We start from the raw sequence: 25,919 nt of genomic DNA, 5'->3' as shown, positions 1-25,919 counted from the left end.
AAAAAAAGTGAATTGAGAGCTATAGAGGTGAAATAATTTAAGGTGGAAACCAGGACAAAAATAAGCACTTGAACTACTACTTCACTCTTCCATTGATTCCAGTGCTAATTCTCTGGAGCTTTGTGTGGAGCCAGGGAACTAGCAGGTTTTCCAATCCTCATTTTTGATAGTTTGTTCATTGGCATTCATGTTGTCACATCCATATCATTTTGCCACCATACTAATTCCTTTCGGGAGTTTAGTTGATCACTGCTGACAGACAGTAACCTAACTAAAAATAAAATAAAATAAAGCAGTCTTTAAAATTTTTTCTTGACATATTTCATTTTAATTGTACAAATCCTTACTGCCTCAGACATGTCAGAAGTGCCCTTATCGCTTAAAAGTAGTATAATGGGAAATAACATTAAAAAAAAACAAAAACAGGAAATAATAAATTAAATTCATTGATGTATTTTTAAAAATCAATTTCAGTTCCCTCAATTGTTCTTAACATCATGGCTTTTGAAGTCCACATGATGTTGAATTACAACTCTGCTTTCAGTATTTACCTGGGAGGTCTTATAAAGTAGTATAAGTTCTCTGAGTTTCAGTTTGCTTACCTACAAAATATGGGAAACATCATCTAGACTGTAGGGTTCTTGTGAGAATTATATAGATACATTAGTCCCCCTTATCCATGGGGGAGACATTCCAAGACCCTAGTGTATGCCTGAAACTGTGGATAGTACCTAACCATGTGTGTGTGTGTGCACACACACATATATGTCATTTTTTTCCTATATGTATGTACCTATGATAAAGTTTAATTTATTTATTAGGCACAGTAAGAGATTAACAATCACTAATAATAAAATAAAACAGGTACAATAAAATAAAGGTTACTTGAACACAACCACCATAAGAGTCGATCTGATAATGGAGATGGCTAGTAAATGACTAACGAGCGGAGAACATATACACTGTGGGTAGACAGGACAATTGGATAATTTGCGTCCCGGGTGGGACATAGCAGGACCACTCGAGATTTCATCATGTTACTTAGAACAGTGTGCAACTTAAAACTTATAAATTGTTTAGTTCTGTAATAATCTATTTAATATTATTGATCCACAGTTGACTGTGGGTAACCAAAACCATGGAAAGCAAAACCCTGGATAAAGAGGAACTACTCTACCTCAGCACAGGCTAGGGACTGAGTACGTTGTTCCTGGGTAGGGAATATCGCCATTCTTGTGGCCCTCGTGCTTCCTTCCTTCATCCCACAAACAAATTTTTAAGGCCTTACAATGGTTACATGTCATTCTATTTAATTTTAATGTTTGTTATTTCAGTGAACATTAGTTCCTCTGGCTTCTTCACCACTCCCACCATCCCTATACCCTCTAGACCCTCTCTAGTTCCTATCTCGCTTCTTGCTCCCATCTCTATATTGTTTCACACATTTGTACAATTACGTGAGTTTTAGCAATAACTGTTGTGTTCATTTAAATCACACACAGGTTCATTCCAGAGAGTTTTCTGTAGGTTTTCATAGAATTGATTCTAAATATTAGCCTACTTCAAATTATTTTATTTCAGCAGTAATGTGTCCTCTTTAGGTGGAACATAAACTCTGGGTCTTGCATTTTATTAGCATGCAAACCAAAGATTAGCCTTGGAGCAATGTTTATTGATGCCAAAAGAATGCCCTTTGTTCTCATCCCACCTCCCCTTTTCATTTCTATAGTCCCTGCCCAACTGCCACAATTTTTCCTGACATCTTTTCCCAAGTATTACTAATAATTGCTTTCCTTTCTGTTATACTTGAGCAAATAACATAATCTTTCTTTCTCACCCAGAGATCAAAGGTGGATTTGGGATTAGCTCTGCAAACTGACTCCTTTCCAGTCCTCCTGCAAATTCCTGCCTGCTTTGTTTCTCCTAGACAGACAGACTAGAAGATAATCCATCAAATATTAGTCAGCATTTTTGCCATTTGGTCTGGGAACACAATGAATGCCCCTGTATCTGACCTCATGTAACTTTATTTTTGCATCTGTGTGCTGTTCTTTGTGGCTATGAAACTTGCAAGATATGACTCCACCTTGGCAAACAGTCAGTGAGTAAGTTTTGTTGATGTATTAAGTAGCATACAAAAGACAATCTCTATCCCAGCAACAATACAATATCTACACATTCAATCAGATAGAAAAGATAAGCCTCTCCTTGATGTTTTCTGTAGCCGTGCAAGGTAGAAGCTTTGAAATGGAGTTCTTCCTTCCTCCCAAAATAAATCTTTCATGTTTATGCGATTCTTTATCCAAATCTGTTCTTTAGGAGGATTATATTTATTTTTTTTCTGATAGGATTGCATTAGCTTTTTTTCCTCCTTTAAAGCCAAACAAATATTCTCTATCCAGCCTTTCTTCTCTATTTTGAGAAGAAGGATAAACAAGTGTATGGTTTCCTCATACATCAAAGTCCTATCAGTATATCTCCAATTCACTAGAAAATTGTGGTACAATTTTCACGTTAAAATGCATCAAAATTTTTTTATTATGGAGTTTCAGCCATGTGCTGTTGTTCCCTTGTTGTTACGTATTGCGCATGGAAGGGTGAACACGATAAAGGGGAAAATATAAAAGCAAATGTTTGCTCACACCCTCTCAGCCATGAACCTGAACCACAAATGTTGGTATCTGAATCACAGGAGAGGATTATGAAAATTTACCCAGCTCTTCTCACACAGAGTCTTGCAAATGCAACTGCTTTATAGCAAAATTAAAACTGTTTTTTGTTTTACTATCTTTGAAATGATTATGTAGCTTTCAAATCATTCCATTTATTTTTAAATAAATTTACAAGTCCTTGAGACAGAGAAAGCTCTTTTCAGGAGCCTGAGTTTGCTGAACTATCTCCTTAGCTGTAATGTCTACTCTAGACTTTTGATTGCTACTCCCCTTTATAAGGAGATAATATTCTATCACACTTCCTATAATTAGTATTGTAAGACTAAAACCACGCAAAGTACTGAGCATCTACCTCAGGATTAGACATTTAAATTGCAAGAGTGGAGTGGAATATGGTGGTGTCCTTGAAATTTTTCTTTTTTTTTGAGTCTCCTTTTAGGGTGCTTCTTCAATATAGTTGGTGTTGCCATATGTTTTTTACCTGTTACTTATTTTCTTCTTCACATTGTTTTAGTTCTCCTTCCTTCTACTTAAGCATCACATTATATTATATCCTTTATGTAATTGCTTCTACTTCCTTTTTCCCACAAAGCTTTTTGGTTTAAAACCTTTTTTGCTTTTCTCTAGTGATAACATATCCAACTACATTTTCTTTCTGTAGAGCTATCCATTTACACATTATATGAGTATATTTGCCAGGCACTGACATTTGTACTCTAAGCACCTCCAATTGGAAAATTCACATTATCTTTCAAAAATATTAGTCTGTTTGGAGAAATATTTTTACTCCAAACCTATTTTTTTCTTATTCTATTTAAATAATGTCACTCTATTTTTCTTTTCAAATCCTTTATTTTTTTCTCCTTTCTTTCAATTTAACACTCAATTAGTGAAAATCCTCTTGCCAAAAGTGAAATTTGGTTATTTCATTCCAAATCAAGCTTTACTCATAAATCTTTTTGCCTTTTAAATAGCATCTTAATTATATCAGCTTGTTCTTAGCTAATCCATTTAATGAAGAAACTTCCCAATTCAAATCAGCGCAATTAAATTGTGACTTGTTATATATTATGGATTTAGAATGTATAATTTGAAAATCAATTTTATCATTTTCTAAATTTCTTTTACAAAAAGTATTTCATTTATCTTCCACATCTACTCACATGATATAGGCATTATTACCCATATTTTATCAATAGACTGATAATCAGAGTTTTAAAGTGATTTACATGTTGTCATATGGCAAATGCATTGGACAGCTGCTACCCAATGCAATGTCTTCTGATTTCTCACCCTGAATTTGTTCCATGATACATCAGGCTGTAGTTGGACTAAATTCTTGTGCATGCACTTTAATTCCAGGCAAACCTGAAGAATAATTAATGACCTGAGTATAAACCTTTCTGTCATATAAAATCAACATATACTTTATATTTTCCAGTTTAAATTTTTCTGGTCTACAGTAACTAATTTTTATTCTTATGCTCATTGATGTTGTTAGCTTTATGATTTTGTTGGGCTTCATTAACTTGTGGCTATGTGCAACAGTAGACTACTCTACTTTTCTTCCAACATCCTTATACATTCATATTCACAAGACTAATCTGAAGGTAGTTGAAAATAACTGCATCTTTTATATGTGGCTCATGGTAAGGCATTTCCTGTGAGCTAGGACGAGGGTATTTTGGATATATCCCCAATGGATTACATTCATCATTTTTGGTCCCACAGCTGCATGGTATATATGCTCTGCAAAGACTTCCTGCATTTGGTCTTTCACAGAATTATTCCAAATACATTTACATGTGACATGTCTATTTCATCCTCCAATGTGATGATTTTAATAATTTGTTCCAGTAATGTTTCTTTAACAAGTAATGAACTCTCTGGAGAATAACTTAACTTTGTTGAACATAAATCTACCTAAAAATTATCTTTGTAGTTGTTTGGTGATTTATTCAGTTATTTAGAAATGTTTTTGCTAGTTCCTTACCAATACACAATGTTTTTCATATGTTGAAGTTGAAATATCACTATCTGGTTACTATTGTGTCTGAGTTATTGTCAGATTTAGATGATACTGAGCTTCATTTTTATAGGAATAACTCTTGCAAGATTTTGGCTCTTATTTATGCCAGGTTATATAATATCAAAATCAAAATAAAATAAATATTATACTATATACATCCATCCAGTTCAACATCAAAGAATATTTATTGATGAATGGCTAATACACACTTTTTCATAAATATTGGTCTTAATTATTAAAACTGTACTCTGAATTTCCCTTAATCTCTCTCGATAATTCATTATAAATCTATTGCCTTTCACTAAAAAAATTCTTGAAATTATTTTTAAAATTTTGAATACATATACTTAATTTGAAATAAAAATACTTCCTTTTATTTATCTTTGAACCACCACCTTCAAGGTTTAATAGTGGGTTACTTTCTGAGATTTGGTGCAAAAATTTTTCATGGTTTTACAATCTTACATTAAATCTCTGGTCAATCTTGCTGTTACAGACCAGCATACAATTTCTTTTAAATGACATTTTATTGTTTGGATTAATTTTAGAGACTGATTCCAACTATTTCCAGATCTCTTCTCCCTACAGCCCTCATCTTTCCTTACCTCTACTTGTACCATGTGGACAAAATGGAATCATCACCAGCAACTTCCTGAACATCATTTTTATGTTGTTGTTCACATGCCAAGAAATGTTAACAGATATATTAAAAGTAGATAGATGATAGATAGATAGATAGATAGATAGATAGATAGATAGATAGATAGACAGATAGAGTCTTTTAGGGATTTGGTGGGGAGGGGTTAAGGAAGAAAAACCTATTCAAACCAGCAAGGGCAAAAAGAGAAATTTGTCAGAAGAAATTTGTCAGAGGTGCTTCATGGAATCTAAGGCAGAAGGTACAGCCTTGTCCCACAGTGGACTGGAACCACAGGGCAAGCAGGGACAAGGTTCCAGCATTCTTGGCTTGGTATGTCCCCTCCATAAAATGGCCACACATCTGGCTCTCCATCATTTTCAAGCTGTGCTGTGTTTCCATCTCAAATCACAAAGAAAGAATTCCGACTATGATTGACCCAAGTCAGAGATCTTTATCTCTAATTTAAACAGTGGTGGCCGAGTGGCTTGATTAAAGATGTTAACTGACATTGAGACTAAGCTCCCCTTGACACTCTCTAGAAGATTTAACGAAAAATTCTTTTAATTTGCCTATTTTGAATATCTTTCAGATAAAATATACAGGTACTCTGATGACTACATTCCCAGGTATGTTGAAAATTAATTATGTATTGTGATACCCAAGTAATAAGGGAAAGTAACAAATGCTATGTTGCTTATAGATTTGGCTCAGGGATATTGTATTTGGGTAAAAATAAAATGAAAAGTGAGTTTTAATTACTTTTACTCCCATCTGAAAATTAAAAGCTATAGCATTATTATCTTCCCTAGTTACTTATTCATCCTGAGTCCATGAGAGAACTGGGTGATGGACGGAATGAGACTCTAACCTGTTATCTACAGAATTCTCATCAATTTCAGGAAGATATATCCTAGATTATGATTCAGATAAGATTGTAAGAATGCAGTCTAATTATATATAAAATTGTGTAGTCCTTAATACTCCAGGGTGAAAAGAAATCTGGCGATATCTAATAAAATGCAAGATATATTTACACACATGCATAAAGATGTTTCATGGTGTGCTGTTTTTAAGGGTAATGCCATTTATCACTAGGGAAATGTGATAAATCAGCTTTAAAATAATATGTGGTTATAAATATAACTTATTCTCTTTAATACTTATTCAGATAGTTGCAGAGATATTGTATAGTGTGATACTAAAACAAACAAACAAACAAAACAGAAGGTTTATGGTGTGAGTCATAGTAAAGAAGTTTCATTTTTTTAAACAGTATATTCTGACCCAAATGTATCATCAGATTGGAGATTTTTCTTTAGGGATAAAAAAAAGATCTAAATATAGAAAATTTCCTGGAGGATTCTTCAAGACCTCTCTGAAATGATAGACTAAAAGGCTGAAAGGCCTTTCAAAAACACAGAGCTTTCTCACTGGGTAAGATAAGATTATAAGCTTTTTGTTGGCCTCTAAACGGTCTTTTTTTTTTTTTTTCTTTTCCATGTGGAACTATCTCTGGCAGATTCAGGATCTGAGTCGAAGACAGAAACACACACACAGACACACACACAGACACATACACCCTTTCATTTTTATGACTACTGGATTCTATAACGTGAGATAATTTTCAAGCCATTAGCTCAAATCAAGAGTAATTTGCTGATTTGGTTACAACAAACAATGTGACAAAGAAAATCCTATATAACCACGTAGAAGTTAATCTGATGATTGGTTTGATACTTGTCATTTGAAAGGCAATTAAGATGCAATATGATAGAAAGTCTTGTGACTTGATCATTCTGCTAATGATTTGGGTTGGTAGTTGTTGGATGAGGATGGTAAAAGTCAGAAGGGAAAATTGGTATAATACCCATCTCAAAGCAAACTGGCTCTTAGCTGTAGGGCAAATGCAGAAAAGAGGCTGGTTCCTTTATAACATTAATTCATCCAATAAATATTCATTCAGCAAATTAAGAACTGTGCTAGACAATAGAGCTGCAAAGATGGAAAGATAAAGATCTTTCCCTCAAGGATTTAATACTCTATTATAATAAATCTCCATTTAGGCAAAATTTGAATATAAAATGCAGATTTGATCTATAAAAAGTGGTTGGCATGTTAATTCACATGTTTATGTCTATACTTCACAGGTTCTCTACTTCTGATTATGTAGTTTGGGAAACAAAAATCATTTTTGTAGGAGGGGCATAGAGGCCTCAGGAAAAACAAATAAACCTTAAACTATCTCTAGCCATTAAAACTTAAACGTTAAAACAGCAAGTGGAAATAAGGACTATCTTTCTTAAGTATGACTAGAATTACTGATGCCTCCACAATTCTTAGATGGTTTGAGGCTAGGGTTCCCCACTGCACCCTCTCCCTGCCCCTACTCAACATTGGTTTAGGTGGGAAGCTATGCTGGAGGGAAAAGAAATTTGCTTTCTGAGCCTGTCTATCTGCTTCTACAACTCCCTGACCTTCCTGCACTAGTAGATCAGAAACACAATCACTTTAAGGACAGTGCAGCACCTGTATTTAACAGAGTCAGATATACACTTCTTGGTATTTTTCCCCTGAGTCACTTTACTTTTTCCTTTAAAACATAATTCTACACAATTCTTGTCTTCTGATCTGTGTTAGGGAGATATCATTTTAGGGAATATCATGGATTTGAGATCCAGAAAATTCTGGATTTTAATCAAACTCTTATAATGTCTAGATTTGTAGTCTCGGGAAAATGAGCACTTTGGACTTCAATTTTATCCTCTGAAAAATACAGATAGTTTCTTTACATAGGGTAGTCAGTAAAAAAAAAAAAATGCTGCTTTATTGCATGAAAATTAAGGTCGAAGAAAATTCCTACCCATGTGTATTTAAGAAAGCTGTTCAGTTTGACAATTACTTTACTGTTATCCTGACCTCTCAGTTTCAGAGTCTCTCTCAAACACTTAGGTCAAATTCCCAGCAGCTTTTTCATGATTTGCCTCTGGGTGGCACTGAAAGGTGCTTTTATTACAAAGCATGTCTTATCTCAACTGTTCTTTTAGAGTAAGATGGTTTACTGGATATCTGGAGCTCTCCAGCCCAGGGATTCCCTTGCACTTCCTCTCTTTGCTAAACAGACTATCCTAGTGCCCTGGAGCAGATTTTTAGTGTCCACTGTCCTCTTCACCTGTTCTCAGAGTTGAGGATTTTTATGGCCGCAGAACTCCTGAGTAGCCTTTCTTGATTGACATCTCAGACTTCCAAGTAGATATGTAGCTGAGGCTCTCACTGTGATCACTGCCACACATGTAACCAAAATACCTCCAAGTTTATTTGTTTTTGTGTATGAATAACCATAACCCAAGCTCCAAGGCTGTGTGACTGCAAGAAATCCAGTTCCTCCCTAAGTATTTCTGGGAATCCCTGACAAGTGCTTATGGTTCCAAAAATCTTACTCTTGCCTGCCTGTTTGTTATCCGTAGCTCTTTATCATGGATCTAGAATTCTTCCCCTATTTCTTTAGATTTCTTCATTCTGACAGATCTTTCCAGTCTTCTTTCCTCCACACTTTGGCAAAAGACCCTTCTTTTTAAGGGCTTCAAAGCACTGGCAACATAAGCTCCTGTGTTTAATAGAGTCTACAAAGAAGTGGCACATTAGAAGGGAATTTGAACACAGATCAAGAAAATAAAAATTTGGCGTTAGATGTCATTGCTCTGAGAGCCCATTACCATCCTGCTCGCAGGGAACACGACTGGTTCTTAGTGAACACAAGCCATACTAACCATAGCCATACAAAACATGGCTTAGATTTACACTCTTTCCCTGGGCCAGCTGTCTGTGATGTCATCTCACCCCAAATGCAAGACATCTACCCCCATAGCACCATCCCTGCCAAAGAAAGCAAAAATGTGGTAAGCATACATTCTGGAAAACATCGCTCCAACAACTTTGTATTTTCTTTCCTGTATTATTGCTTTTTCTCTCCCTTTTGTATCACTCCCATCAATATGTAAACAAACAGTATTGTCCTACACTTTATAAAAAAAAAGTTCCCTTGATACTAGATTGCCTACAGCTCCCTCTCTATTGCCCTGTACCCTTTACAATAAAACTTGAAAGTTCCGTCTACATTCTGTCCATATTTACTAGTTTCTTCCTCTTCTCCTCTTCTTTCTTGAACCTACTCTATTGAATCTTCTGTCCTTGATAATCCACCAACTCAGCTCTTGTCAAAGTCACCAATGAAATCCACGTGGCCAAATCTAGGTCTCATTGTATGCGGTCCCCTGTAGCATGTGATACATTGACTTTGCTACTTCTTGAGACAAGACACTTGCTTCTCTAGGCTGTGGACCACCCCATTTTTTATCTCTCCTCACAAACCAGCAGTTACTTTTCCTTTGCTGGTTCCTCAATCTTAGATATCAGAGTACCAATGCATAAAGCTCGTCTAGTGAATGTCTTCTCTATTGATACTCATTCCATAAGTAACTTCACTGTCTCTCATGGCTTTAAATAACGTTTATACACTCATGGAGCTCAAACACATTCAAATGTGCCTATTCAAATAAGTATCTATGAAGCAAATCAAGTTAACACTTACCAAAACCAACTTATGATAGGCCCCAAGCTTGTTCTTTCCTCAATCTGACAACTTTCCGGCCCCTCAAAATAGCTTTATTTAGTTTTGTGGAAATATCTTTTATTTTTATTTGGATATTGGAACCCTGTATTTATATCATAGAATTAGGAAATTGAAAAGAACAGTAGGGATTAAATAGTTTAATATCCTTGATTTATAAATAAGGAAATAGAAACTCAAAATTTACATCCAAGGTCACCCAGGCAGAAATAATGCTTTTTTATGAATTGAATTTATTTAATCTACTTAGATAATAAAATATTGAGGCTTTTTTTTTTTCTAAAAAGAACTTCACAATAAAATAAAATATGAATAAATACTTTAAAAATGGAAACTAGAGAAAATATATGTGAAAGTAAAAGACAATATTACTTTAAATTTTGGAGTGTCATTAAATGTATTTATTGGTTAGAGGGCCATTTTAGATATATGCTGAGGAATGAAGAATCTGATTTGGTCCCAAATTCAGAGATGAACTGGCGCCTGGGATATGGGCTTATTTATTAATTTATTTTTAATAGTAATTAAACTTCCACATGAAACACAGCCAAGCATGTGGGCTTGAAGTTTACTAGATATTTGCAATAGGTTGGAGCTATTTGGCATTGATAAGTATTATATATATATATATATATATATATATATATATATATATATATATAAAATAAAACATTATATTTATATATATAATATAATATAATATATATGTATATATATATATATATTCCTGAATAATAGTTTGAGTTAATCATTTGAGACCTGCCTGTAGACACAGGGTACTGTATTATAAATCACATCTTATTTTTATTCATTAGGAATGAAATGATAAATTTTTGGATGAAATTTATCATTTGCAGGTTGTATCTGCTCTCTACGTGGGCTAGGAAAATGGATGGGTTGTCTTATTTAAAATTCTTCACCTTTTGCTATTATATTCTCTGCATAACCAGAGAAAAACCATGAGCAGGGATTCCTTCATATCCCAATATTAAGCTGTATTGAATTACCTGTGGAATGAAAGGTTTGGATGAGTTCCTTTGTTATAAGATAAGCAAAACACATGCCAGCATCTGGATTTTTGAAACCATTTAATATAGCTATCATTTGATCTGCAATTTTTTTTTTTTTTTTTTTAAGGACAGCTTCTTACTATTTCCATATACTGTGTCTCCCTTCAGAAGCATGGGGAGTTATATAGGTGTTATGTCTTGAGATAAGAGTTCTTTTTTTCTTTTGATGCAATTCCCTCCAGCTCTAGGTGATATGTAATCTCAAAGTTAAAGCAGTTGCTACTCTTTTATGAAATGCCACTCTCACTGCCTGATATGTCTGTCTGTTCTCAGACTGCTATTGTGAAAGCTGGTCACTAGGGCCATCTTTACTGCCTGAAAACAATAGAGGAATGTCTGCTGTAATCCTAATAGGATTATTCAGATGAGGCTGTAAGGAAACAGTAAAACATCAAGAACAAAGGGTATTCAGGGCTTTAAGACCAGAGCTGCATTACAGTCCTAGCATTGCCAGTTACAGTGGGGATAAAAACAAAATACATCTGCATGTTAAATGAATACCACTGTAAAGAAAAAACTTTCACAACTGGTAGTTATTTCTGATATTACCCATATAGTTGGGGAAAATATATGAATCTACCTGAATCTCAGACTTCTCACCTGTAAAGTGGGGAATAATAATAGTATTTTGGCAGAATTTTTCTGGGTGTTTGATGCAACGTATGTAAAATAGCACAGCATTTGGATGTAATAGGTAATCAATCATTTTATTGCATCTGACAAGCTGAGTCTATAATATTTCTTTGGCCTTTCATTTTTAAACATCCTTATTAATTAATATTTATTTACTAAACATAGCTTTAGAGGATTGTTCACAGTGATATTCAGGGCAAATAAATAGGTAGTACAACGTATAGTTAAGAGCACAGATAACCTAGGTTCTAATCCCAACTCTGCCACTTTCTACTCCTGTGACCTTCAGTAAATACCTGACCTCTCTGTGCCTTTAAAAATGAGGATACTATAGTACCTATCCGGTCAGATTATTGTGAGAATTAAATCGATCAATATATAAAATGCATTTTAAGTAGCATCTAACAGTAAGTGCTAAATAAATATTTGCTATCATTATTCCTTGTAAAAAGGTCCAAAACACAACTTTTCAAATGTACACACACACACACGTGCATATAGACATGCTTACATACTTGCATTCACTTACTTATTCGCACATAAGCATATCTACTTTGGTTGGCCAAAGAAGAATAGTTTACCTAATATTGAATTTAGCTGAAAAAATAGTTAAGAACTAAGTGTAAAGTGGATTCTAATACAGTGAATTATTTTTCCTTATTATAGGGAGGATGAGTATTATATTGAAGACACACCAATTTATGGTAACTTAAATAATGTGGTCCCAGGTAAGTTTTATTTTTCTAAAAATTAATTTACCTATAAATGAACACGCCCCATTTAATTCCACAAAGAATTTGAGGGGGCTTATTTATTTATTTTTTGTTACAATCACATTTAAATATCGCAATAATAACCATAAATTCAAGTATGTTTAGCACATTATTTAGTATACATTTCCAACGCTGCGTATTGCAAATTGTATTGCAACATTCAGTATAAATTAACATCCTGTTTACTATATTCTCTTCATTTTACTCTAGTAGTAATGAGAATACAGGAAGGCTCTATTAACCACAGAATTCTATGAAATTAAGCTATTTCTAGAACAGAAAATGTTTCAGGGAAACTGCTTTGTGTGCTGTATACAAAAGCAAATCTACAGTGAAATATCTGGAACACTACACATGTTTTTCTGGTTTCCCTTGTTTTAACTTGTTTTTCGTAAGTGGAGAACCTAGGGATACATTGATGGCAAGTGGGAAAAAGAGAAGAACAAAATCATCACTAAGTGGGTTATACATTTTTGTTCTTATGTAACAAGTACTCTTTAATTCCCAGCATCCTTTATTACTTGAAACATTCCAACCACTCCAAAACAATACACTCCAAATTCCTCAAAATAGACAACTGTAATCTGATCCCAGAGCTCTGATGAAAGAAACCACGAGAATAATGCTAGCGTTCAACCCCATCCTTACCCTGCAAACACTTCACTTAATTTATGACAGGAGAATTGGAAGTTAAGTTCTGTGGATCTCTGAGTCTCAAACACAAAGATCTCCAGGAATGGACTAAACTTATCTGAACCTCTGTATATCAAACAGTGTGAAATTCTCCTAAAGTTAAGAATGTGAGAATTTTATAGGATTCAAGAATTTATTTAACTTTTGTCTTTTTTCCATTGTAAAGCGTCCTCTGATCTCTGCACTCTAAGGAATCAGGAACTGTTTTTTCAGGAGTGAACTACTAAAATTAACTCCCCACCCCATTTCACCTTGCAGAATCAAGGTGCTCACCTATAATATTTGAGGACTTAATTTCTGATGTGTTTTGGTGTCAAAGCCCACCATGTCTATAATTTCCGTATCTCAGTGAGCACAGCAGTGATTCCCACAGGTTCTGGTTTAGTAGGTCCAGGACACAGCCTAGGGATCTGCTATTGACCAAACCTCCCAGGTGATTCTAAAGCATGTTTCCCATGAACCATGCTTTGAGAAATATCAGTCTATGGACCCTTTCTTTTGTGTTGCTTCTCAGAATAGGTTGAATAATTACGAGGGACCTTGTATTATAGTAAATGTATCTTTTCTATGAGGTCAAATTGGTGCAATTCACATTTCTGCCAGGTTACTGGCCATCTCACCAGCCACTAGCTGTCTTTCCTCTCCCTGTTAAATGGGTGTATCCGGGGATAGAAAGGTATGAATGATTCAATAAGCATGTCCCTACAGAATGAAATGAGTGCAGATCTGCTGGTTGTTGGATGCAACCAAAAACTTCAAGTAATTAGGAGAAGCGTTGTACAGTCCCAGACCCTCAGAACAGCCTGACTGAACTGTCCTCTCACTGATTTATGAGATAAATATCATAATCTAAACCCTTTTTTTTTTTTTCAAAAATAGGATGTAGGGTTCAGGATTCCTCTGAGTAAAACTTCTTACTCACAGAAAAAAAAATTCAAATAGTAACCATCAATGTATGTGCTCTGTGCTGTGCCACCATGCACCGTGTGCAATCATACCGAAATAGAAGAGAACACAGGCAATCCTTTATCTCATGGGCTCTCTACAACATCTAAATAGTATTTTAAGTTGAGACTGTCATGTTCTGCAGTAGTATTTTAAAAAAATGCATATGATCTAGTCCTTATCCCAAATGACTTCCTTTTGTATTATCGTTAATGCTATGGGACAAAAGACTTCTCTACTGCCTGATCTGCAGAGAACAGTTAGTGCTTTCTTATCTCTTTGTTTCTCCATGAAAAAGACTACTCAAATGATCCTTGTGGATTTCACACTTATAGCTAAATGTTGTCTGGGTTGTGCATTTTTATTTGTGCCAGCATTTTTTGTTTTTCTATTATCAATCATGATCTTTTCAATTTCCAAGAACCGATAGATGAAAACTGCTATGAACAAATGAAAGCCCGACCAGAGAGATCTGTGAATGAACTGAAAGAAGCCACCCCACCTGTACAGGTGAGTTTTGTTTTCTACATCAGGGTCAAGTTCAGCCTAGGTCACAGTACAGCTGAAGGTTTCAAGAGCATAAAAGCAGTGCATTTTGATGCACATCTGACGCAGCCTGTTAGAAATTTTGCAGTCTGAATCAATGTCAAGTTCTCAGACCTGAGCTCTAAAGGGAAACTTGAAGGCAAGTAAACAGTACTCAGAACCACACTTGAAGAGCCAAAACTGTATACAGGTCAATAAATTTGAAGGGAAAAGTGAATTCTCTTCTTAAATAATCAATTAAGCCTTTTTTTTTCCAAATTGAAAAAGTTATGTGTTTCACAAAGGTGAATGGAAAGGTTAACCCATGTATAATGTTCATGAGACCTAGATGTCAGGAATTTGGGGCAGGGGGGTGGAGGTAGGGCAGGAGAGAGAGAGAAACTTTTAGGTAAAAGATAAATTAGCTGGATATAAAAGACCATACTTCTATTTTACAAGGCAAATGAGTGCAAATGTGAATACACATCCTCTGGCCCTGGTCTTATGGCAAGAGATTTACACATAGCTTGTGTGGACATAGGCAGGACAAAAACCTAAGCAAAAGCACATATGGGTAAAAACCCAGGAAGAATTGAATAGTTTCTCTTTTTCTTACCACAGTCAGTTCAACCTCCTCAGTCAGTCAACTGACTTCGTCAAAAGCCATTCACAATTCTTAGCCTACACGCTCCTGAAGTGCTATAAATTTCAGTTAAAATAGCTCTTCCTTTTCCTCCCAGATCTTGTCCCATCAATTAAGTGCCCTCTCGCTACTGCCTTGAAATAGTAATAGGGCCAGCATTTCCTATGTGGTTGCTATGTGTCAGGCCTTGTGTTATGTGCTTTATATGCATTATCTTCTAGATTCCTATGAGGGAGGCAGCGTTATTATTCCCATTTGAAAGAATCTTGCAAAGAATGAAAAACTTGTCCTGGAGCACTTAGTACTAGGTGCAGAGACAGAATCTAAACTTAGTCCTAATAGAAAATGTTCTTCCCCCGAAAATGGGCTACACATCTTAGAAAATTCCTATTAAGGTAGAATTTTTCTTTTTCTTTTTCCTTATGTGAATCCCTTACAAAATCAAAATTCTTGACATTTTCACTAAGAAACCAAAATGTGCTGAAGTTTAAGCAAATGTAAAATCGCCCACTGATGGACAATTGCCCTCTGTCATTTGATGTTCAATTAATTGTAAAATGTATTTTTTAATAAAAGGTACGAAAAACTGCATGTTATAATATGAACTGCTAAATCCATAACAATAAGAAAAGCTCTAAAAGAAATGTAGAGATTCATAGCACCTTAGTTGTAAAAGAACTGAGAATTCGGAATAGAAGTTGCAATTTAATACATATGAATTGAACAGGTCAGCTTTATATGAGCTGCATCTGGTTTTTACTAAAGTGGAAATTGTACAAAGCCTTAAGATGTCTTTAAAAGTGTGCTATTTTATAAATGATATAATTAAAGATACTCTAAGGAGATTAGGCTTTAATTACATCCTTCTTACAAATTTAGTTTCACAAATTAGAAGTAATCTCTTTGTATTTGCTCAATTCCATTTTATTACAATGATCATTATCATCAAAAACACTACCCAGTGTGTTACTACAATACTAATTTTGTTAAGGAATCTACAATACTGTGCATAAAGCATGTAAAGCATTTATTTGTTAGAAAAATGGAAATAAGTTCCTTGCTTTTGAAAGTGATGCATACAGTCCAGAACTTATAATTTCAGTATCACAGTTTACTATTAACTAGGAAGAGTTCATCAGGAAACCTAATAATAAAAGTCCACAAGAATTCCATGTCCTAAAAAAATTTAGGGACACAAGTTTGAGCTTGCTCCTCTTCTGTTATCTTCCCGTCAAAAATCTCTCACCAATCTCCCCTTTCCCTCTTATGTCAGAAACATCCTCTCTCCTTTCCAAAGCCAATACTCCTATTTACACTGTTGACCATTTTTCCCACTTCTTTCAAATATTTGTCTCCATTTTTCATGTTTTTAAAATGAATTATTACTATTTGCTTACCAATATGTACAAATCACCCCAATATTTAAAAAAAAAAAGAAACAATACTTTACTTCAACCTGTTCATCTCTCTAATTCCTACACTGATTCTTACTTCCTCTACTGTTTCCATTTCTTTCCTTAGATACACATTATTTTACCCCTGGCAATATATTTTCCACCCATCTACTCAGCTGAAACAACACTCTGGAAGTCACATGCACAATTTGTGGTTCTTTCTCAGGATCACATTTTTTTAACTCTGCAACACTTGATAAAGTTGACCAATTGTTGACCAGACATATATTACTTGGAAATGCTTTCATTTGTAAATGCAGAAACCCATTTTAAACCACTTTAACATTAGAGGTAAATTACTGGCTCATATGGCAGGGAGCTGGAAGGGTGTATTGCTTTTGAGATGACTGAATATGAGGAGTCTGCATTTTTCCTTCCTGCTTCCCTCTGTTACTGACTTTATTCTCTTCTATTACCAATAGTCTCTTCCATTGAGGCTGAGCAAGCCACTGGAAAACCCAGATTTTCTTCCTCCCAACCGCAGGAAAAAACACCTTTTCTATTCCTGCATCTATACATCAATCCCAAAGATGCCATATAATCGGCTGTGCTGAAATCATATGTCCATTCTTGGGCCAACTTCTGTTGCCAGGGGTTGGATGGTATGACTGGTCCCAGTCTAGGTCACAGGTTTAGTCCTGTGCTGGGCTTGGGGTACAGCACTGTAATCGAGGACCAGATAAAAGAGAAGAATTTCCCAAAGGAAAATGAAGAAATATATATATATAATGTTTAAAAAAGAATAGAACAAAGTGCTGAACAGACAAAATATTATATCTATCCCTTTATGTTACCGAGAGCCTTCTGGTTATTTTTGAACTTCAATGACATCTCCTTCTCTATAAGTCTGGGCAAAAGCAAGTAAAAGCATGAAGTATTGTGTGCAGGGAGCAGTGAATTGTCCAGTTTTTCTAGAATACAAAGTTCATGTCGGGGAATAGTTGGAATCAGAATAAAAAAGGAACAGTAGTATCAAGCACAGAAAATCTTAAATGCCAGGATATGAAATTCAGACCTTAGTCTATAGGCCAAAATTTTGGAGCTAGGATGGTAAAAAATGAAAGTTGTGCTTTAGGAAGATAATTTGAGGAGAGTATACAAGGTAACTGGCAGCGGGAAAAGACTGGAGCAAGGATACTAGGTAGACAGCTATTACCATTTTCCAGAAATGATTATTTTAGGAATAAAAAGTCAGATAAAAATACCAGAGAGGTTGTAAATAGAACCATCTCTTCTGCCTGGTAGTGAATATAATACATTTAACTCTTAGCATGAAAATGAGTGCAACAGAGAGACTCTTACCAATGCATTAGGAGTTTTGTTAATCCAAATGTTGCTTTCTTACCTCTGCCCCCCAAAAATTGATATAATTTTGGCCTACTCTTAAAGATAAATCATTAATACAGAAATTTTTAGTTTATTCAGTGGGTGTCCTAAAGTTTTAGCCTACAAGTTCTAATAATTATAATCCCACACTTTTGGACAGTGATGATAGCTTCCATATATATTATCTCTATTTACTCATAACACTGTGAGATCGGTACTTTCATTTGATAAGGAAGAAAATTGAGACTCAAAATAGTTTTTAAAAACTGTCCAAGGTCCCATGATAAGTACAGAGCTAGAATTCAACCCTAGGCGTTCCACCACCAGATTTAAGGTCTTTCCTTCAAGCCAATACTTCCCCAAGTTTCCCCAGTCTCCTGTTCTTCCCAGTCTAGTATTGACCCAGCACTAGACCAGAGAGGACTCCCAGACCCTCTAGGAGGCAAATGAATATCTCCAAGGCCAACTTAAATGAGCTCAAAGTGGATCTGGGGACAGGCAGGCAAGAAGGAAATGATAAAGATGGGAAACGTAATTCATGCCTTGTACCAACCATGTAACTGGACAATATTTATACTTCTGAATCACAAAAATGTAGAAAACTTGGGGACTTTTGTGGGTACCATTAAGTGATCAATTATTAAACATATGTAAAGTAGAACTTGTGACTTGTTAAATTCCTTCCTATGATGCTTGTTCCCAGTTTAACAAATTGGAGTACTGTTATTACTAGGTAAGAGCAACATAGGGCAAACTCTCCCTGAGGTAGACAGGAGAAGGGCAAGTAAGAGTCCATGTGAAATGGCTCTATGTACTTGGAGTATAAGAAATAAATAAAACTACACACACAAAAAGTTCATCTAAATGCTCTTTTCCACTCAAAAATCTTGAGTTGACTATTGTTTTTTGTTGTCATTCTGACAAGTTTGGCAAAAACAGGTAGCTGAAGCCAAGAAGACAAGCTCCTTGTTTTTCATGGGCCTTAGAAATTCCCAGAAGTCATCAAAGTGAAAGATTGAGCTAACAAAGAAAAATTAACATGGCCTTTCTTTTTAGGCAATTGATGAAACACAGATGTTTTACGCCTCACTAAATCACAACTTTGAGGGGAAGCGCAGAAAGCCCAGGAAACAGAATTCTAATTTGTCAGACGAGGATGAAGATGAGCAGTTACATGGAATGCATGCCAGCCTTTCGAAGAATACTCTGGTAGACAGTTTCCCACCTGAGAGCCAAGCAATAGAGGAAAACATTCATGATGATCCCATTAGACTCTTTGGATTGATTCGCGAGAAGAAAGAACCTGTAAACCAACTGGGCTGTGCTCAAGCTCAATGATTTGGCTCTTTTTGAAGGAGGTTGTTAAGCAAGATCCCCATATGACACAGTATGATTTGGCAGGGTGACAATCTGATCAATTGTTATCCAGAGTTTATGCCCTTTCATATTGAATATAATATCATGAAATTAGTTATTTGAATTGACTTTAAAAACGTCTAATAGTAAAACATAAAATAAAATAAAGTTTGCAAATTGAGCTTGATAACAATGTCACAACTTGACCAAAAATACTTAATACTCAGTGAAATAAAAGCAAAAAAATATATGTTAAGCATTTTTAGTGTGTTCTGGAACACCTTGAAAGAAGAATAAAAGTCAATTAAAAAAAAAAAATTCTCCTTTCTCACCAGTGTGAAATACCCTCTAATGTAAAGAAATGTCTGATTGAAAGGCAAGGGAGACATTTAAATATATTCATAAAAGCAATGGGATAAACTTCTTAAGAAGTATTTTTCTCAAATAAAAATATATTTATTAGTTTAAAAATTATTATTAAATTAATTCATGCTCCTTGTAACAACAAACAAGTACGAAAAACAATTTAGAAATTCCATGAGCCAGAAATAATCACTATGAGCAACCTTCTGTATATATCCTTCTAGATATTTTTCTGGACATGCCCATGTATATACATCAATTGCTTCTTTTTTCTTTTAACCAAAAAAGGGACGTGATTACTTTACTCATATACCTATTATTTAAACATTTTTTCACTTAATATATTGTGGATTTATTTTCATTGCGATTTTAACTATAACTAAATACAGTTACATATTATAATTTTAATGCTTGCTTAGTATCTCATTGATGATTACATCAGAATTTATTTAAATAATTTTGAAGTACATTTAGCTTATTTCCAACTTCTGTTTTTTGCTTTTACAAATAATATTATAATGAGAAAACATCTTCATACGTGTTTTGGTACTTGTCTGATTTTTTCTTTAGGCTAAATGCCTAGGAAAGTATTTGCTTCTTTAAAAGGTGTGCATATCATGAGTCTCTCTATAGGACATATTATTGAAAGGTCAACAGTTTGGTGAAAGTATATGTTCAATTTAAATTCTGATAAATGCTCCTAAGTATCCCTCTAAAAAGCTATTAAAAAAAAAAAAAGCTTTCTGTTGTCTTTCTCCATTTGGAATAGGAGTTGAATTGGGTCTCAAATCATCACCGAACTAGAAAATTTTATAGGGCAGCCTTAGTGGATTTTATTCACTCTTTCCTCGGTTCTTTGTTGAGCTCCTACTGTAATTTAGGCATGGAGTTAGACATTGGTATACAATGATAAGAGAAACATACAAGAGACCCTGCCCCCATGGAACTTACAAGGCTAATGGAAGAGATGAGTATGGGATTAACAAAGAAAAGTGTAGCTACTTGTAGTGAAAACTACTATTAAGAAATCAGAAGAATGAGAAATAATAATGGTAATCTCTGAAGAGGAAGTTTTAATTCTGAGAACTGAAAAATGAGAAGAAGTCTTCCATGTGAGAGAAAAGAAGGAAGAGCATGTTGTTGTGTCAGAATTCTCTCCATATTTTGAAGTAACTACTGTCAATAATTATTTTCCATTACGAATCTGTATAAAATTAAAGGTTAATGCCAAAATAAAATATTGGAAGTTATCTACACTGTCATAGGAAACAAAAAATTGTAATATCTAAGGGCAGAAGAAAAGGAATCAGCTTTCTGATTCCAAAGAAGAGCCAAAACACCACAAGAAATGAAATTAATAATTAATTAATAATTACATCTTAACTTTAAATTTTTATTTTCAAATTAAAATAAAATCTTTGCTATCATGTATGTTTGCATTATGTTACATTTTATATATACCATGGTTCAGTAAAAATTAAAGTTTGTATTTTGGGCAGTTATTTTTTCCTGTAACTATTCCACATCGCTCACTTGCATTGTTTACCTAGCCCCCAGATATATTTAAAAAATTTACTTCTAATTTATAGCATTTGAATTCCACTCAATAACATTGTGAGTTTTATGCACCAAATATATTTGATGACTGATAATTGAGAAGGTTTTTAATCACAAATTCAAATTCTTTAATAGCTTTAAGGCCATTCATCTACTCGTATTCCATATAGAGTGAACTTCAATAGTTTGTATCTTTCAAGGAGAGTGTTCCTCTAATCATTTATTGGCATAAAGTTTTTCAAAATACTCCCATACTATCTTTTGAATATCTGTAGAATCTGTAGTTTTACTTCTCTTTGATACTAGCAATTTGCTTCTATCTTCCTGATCTGTTCAGTTAGAAATTTATCAATTTTATTCATTTCTTCAAAGAACAAGTTATTGTTCACATCATTTTACTACTGTTTTTATATTTTCTCTTTCATTGATTTACCTTCTGATCTGTTTTCTCTTCTGCTTATTGTGTGTTTCATTTGTTCTTTTTTTAGCTTATTAAGGTGGAAGCTGAGATAATTAACATGAGACTTTTCTTCTTGTCTAAAGTAGGCAGTTTCATAAATTTCCCTTTCTAAAAATATTGTTTTGCTTTAGCTGCATCTCACAAATTTTGATATATTGTGTTTTCATTTTTATTCATTTCAAATGCTTCCAATTTCCCTTTTGATTTCTTCTTTGACCCATGGGCTATTTAGAAGTGTGTTATTTAGTTTCAAAATATTTGAGGATTTTTTTAATCTCTTTCAGCTATTGATTTCTCATTTAATTCTATTGTGGTCAGAAAACATATAACTTAAATCCTTTTAAATGTATTGAGCTTTCCTTTATTGCCCAGAATATAGTCATCTTACTGGATGATTGTGTGAACTTTAAAGTAATGCATATTTTATTGTTGTTGGGAAGAGTGTTCTATAAAAGTCAATTAGGTCAATTTGGATGATAGAGATTTTCAAGTCTATATCCTCATTGGTTTTTGCCTACTTGTTCTATCAATTATTAAAAGGGAACTGTTGAAATCCTTGACTGTAATTGTATATTTGTCGTTTCTCCATGACATTCTATTGGGTGCCAGTTTTGCTTCATGTATTTGGATGCTGTATTATTAGGTACATAAATATTTAGAAACATGTTTTCTTGGTGAGTTGATTCTTTTATTATTATTAAGTGACGTTCTTTATCTTTGGTAGTATTAGTTTCTCTGAAGTCTACTTTGTCTAATATTAATATTGTCATTCCATCTCTCTTTTGGTTAATGTTATCATGGTGTATCTTTTTATACTCTTTTTAAACTACTTACAATTTTATATTTCAAATGCATACTTTTGTTGGCAGCAGATAGTTGGACACAGTTTGGTCCTTTAGAGTCTGCTTTTAAACTTTGTTAGACAAGACCAGAGCAGGGCCTTACCTCAGTAGTAGGCTAAGTTTAACTTAGATTAAAACTACTCTGGCCCTCATGAATTATTAGGTATTCCACTTCTGCTGTTGAAAATAGGCACCAAGCTTAGTTTTGTGTGAGCCATAGGCACTATTTTCTCTGATCTTTTCAGATAGGTCCTTCTCTAAGCATTGTAGTTTTCTCACATATATGCACTGATAAGTATTCAGCTAAATACTCAAGGGGTACTCTTTACAGATCTCTAGATTTCCCCTGTATGCTGGCTGCTCTCTTCTTTCCAGTACTCGGCCTTCTTGGCCTCTCTTGACCTGGAGCTTCATCTCTTCCGTTCAGGAGATCAGTGGGCAATACCTACATTCCCTTTACATGCTTTAGGACCTGAAAACTTTCTCTAGGCAATAAGATAAGGCAATAGTAGGATTCCTCTCATCTATTTCCCATCTTTCAAGGATCATTGTCCTTAATTACCTGATGTTCAATGTCTTGGGTACTGTTGTCTCATATACTTTGTTTGGATTTTAGTTGTTTAAGGTGGAAGGTATATTTATTCAAGTGAGAGGATAAATCCAAGATGTTATTCCATCTTGATCATCTTGACTCCAAGGCTCTCATACAATTTAATGTAATTCTACAATATATTTTTCATGTAATTTAGTACAATTCTGTAAGCTAACCAGTACTTTTTGAAATGTTAATTAATAAGTTATTAATTACAGACCATCATGCAATTACTAAGGGAATATATACTGGGGGTGCCTAAAAACTGTATACAAGTGGACACTTTGGTCAGTGTTGCCCAAGCAGTAGTTCGCCGTAATCAGAAGTGTCTGGACACTGATGGTAACTACTTTGATTACCTCTTGTAATTGCAGAAGTCAAATGTGACTTGTATTCATCTTTTGTTATTAGTACATATTGAGTATTACAATTTTAATAAATTTTTCCTTTTTTAAAATGTGTATACCTTTTGTTGTCACCCTCTGTATATACTACACCTATGGCAGTTTTCAGGGCTTATGTTCCAGAAGGATTATCATGATAAGCTTTCACATTTCATCTGAAAAAAAAAAATGTACAGAAGAACACAAAGAAAACTTTTTGACTAGAAAATAAATGAATTTCAAAGTATTGAGATTTTTAGTGAGACTATCTTAATAATAAGGTCCCAAAAGTTCAACAATTCAAATCTCAAGAAAAGGAGCAATAACTCATTTCCCTTTGGTATTAAAGAGCTTATTTCTAGCAGAGTAAAGGCAGGGTGATTAGTTTGAAATATACTTTAAATCTCTGAGGTTTTGCCTTCACTTGATGAACACAGCAGACAATTTATATTAACACGCTAAAAACAGGAAACATCAAATTCAACAGAGGTGAACTTGCTAATTCTGCTTACCATTCCTTTAACCTGTTCTGAGGGAAAATGGCCTACCCACTTGTAGCTCCTACTACCTGAGAAGTCATGGCTGTCTGGATCAGAAGTGGATACCTGAATCAAGACAATCAATTCATCTTCTGAACCAATCAATATACAGGAGATGGAACAGTGATCAGTGGGGACAGTGCCATAAGGATAAAATCGAGGCCTTGGGAAGCAAGGTAATACAATTACAAGGGTCAGAAACTAAGAGTAAGCACAAGAAGATATTAGTAGAGCATGGAGTTCAAGACTCCATAATTAATCAGAGTAATCAGATAACCATCACAATAATGACAATTAATATTTATTAAGAAATTGCTAAGTGCAAGACTCTGGACTAAGTGTGTACCTGCATACCTAATTTAATTACATAAAACTCTAAAAGATGAATACTATTATAATCCTAATCTTCCTAATGGGAAAACCAAGTCTAAGAAAGATTAATTTGCCTAATCTTGCACAAATAAACTGCAAATTCAGGGTTCGAACACAGGCAGTCTAAGTCCACAATTGGCTCTGTAGAGCCGCTGATTCCTTCAGTTGGTTCCAAGCACCTTGGATACTATTTTAAAATTATTCTTACACATTACTATTAAATCATAAAAAATATCATAAAAAATAGAAACCCAGTGCTGTGACTGGGTTTCTATTATGTAAAATCAAAAGAAGCTAACTAAAACAAATTGAAAAAAAAGTATTCCTTAAATATATTGAAAAATAATATTAATTCTTGATAGCTTTCACATAGTAGGAGCCCTTCTAGTTGAGGAAGAATCCAAATATAAGTTCACTTGAAGGACAGTCTTTTGTTTTCAATAAACACTAAAACTTGCATCTACCACAAAATGCTTATGTTAAAATGTTTTTACAGGGAAGTATTTTATTAATGCCACTTGCTTAAAATTATCTACATTTTTCTTTATTAGGCTTTCATCCCAATTTTAGGGGGAAAAATAGAGGTCATCACTTCAGTGACTTTGAATGCTAAAGTCATATTCACGCCCCATAAAAGACAAAACCCAAAACTAACTTTTAAAAAAAATTCCAATGTTAAAACTGAAACCTAATTTTGTGCCCAAATTTGTCTAATTTTGTTCATGGGAGATGAAAGTTATCTCGTTTAGAATTAGAGAAACATTCGCTATTTAAACCCAAATGGAAAGAGAATGGAATAAGAGTTCAATCAGTGGTGTCCTTGGCCACCTCCGATGTAATGAAAAACTCTACATGTCAGTACCCATCATAAAGCTTGAGAGTTAGATGTTTTGTTTTGTTTTGTTTTGATCTAAGTTGATTGGATAGATTAATTTAAAATACTTCTTCAAGTGAGAAACAATTTTTTAAAAGTACCATAAACACTTTAACTTCAAATGTATAAACACTTATTCATTAACATTTTGATATAGGTCCAAGTTCTTTTCTTGAGTATGCTATGATGGAACCTCCATGCCATCATTCTGGTATAAATTTCACTGTCTATAAATCACTGTCTATAGGTCCAGTTTTAGTGTTTTTAAGGTAAAATAAAAACTCAGAAACATGTGTTATAAAATCTAAAAGCAGAACCTCTCCAGATTTTTGGCTTTTCTTCCAAGACTTTTATAGGTATTTTTCCCCTATCTAAATTATCTAAATTGGCAGCTATTTTCAAGCAAGTCACTTTTATTGATACTTGCAAAGCATAGAACTTAATTATCACGGAAAAAGCTCTATCTTTCATATCTATATTTCATTGGGGCACATAACAATCATCTTATAATTACAATAACAAGTATCACTAGTACCATCAAATTTAGAGAC

At 34.2% G+C, this 25,919-nt stretch overlaps 1 protein-coding gene across 1 annotated transcript in view; it reads left to right on the top strand.

The window, feature by feature from the left end:
* TRAT1 (T cell receptor associated transmembrane adaptor 1) overlaps nucleotides 1-23,661 on the top strand; it is a 37,857-nt gene extending 14,196 nt beyond the window's left edge. The window contains exons 3-6 of the mRNA XM_019742919.3: nucleotides 5,931-5,967; nucleotides 12,338-12,399; nucleotides 14,504-14,592; nucleotides 19,087-23,661. Coding sequence (XP_019598478.1) covers nucleotides 5,931-5,967; nucleotides 12,338-12,399; nucleotides 14,504-14,592; nucleotides 19,087-19,368 — 470 coding nt within the window. The 3' untranslated portion in view covers nucleotides 19,369-23,661. The remainder of the gene's footprint in view (nucleotides 1-5,930; nucleotides 5,968-12,337; nucleotides 12,400-14,503; nucleotides 14,593-19,086) is intronic.
* The last annotated feature ends 2,258 nt before the right edge of the window (nucleotides 23,662-25,919 follow it).

Source organism: Rhinolophus sinicus, chromosome 17 (genome assembly GCF_057876585.1).
Source record: "Rhinolophus sinicus isolate RSI-liver-muscle chromosome 17, RSI-T2T, whole genome shotgun sequence".
Classification (NCBI taxonomy): domain Eukaryota; kingdom Metazoa; phylum Chordata; class Mammalia; order Chiroptera; family Rhinolophidae; genus Rhinolophus; species Rhinolophus sinicus.
The sequence above is the reverse complement of the archived record's forward strand: the minus strand, read 5'-3'. Positions and strand labels throughout refer to the sequence as shown.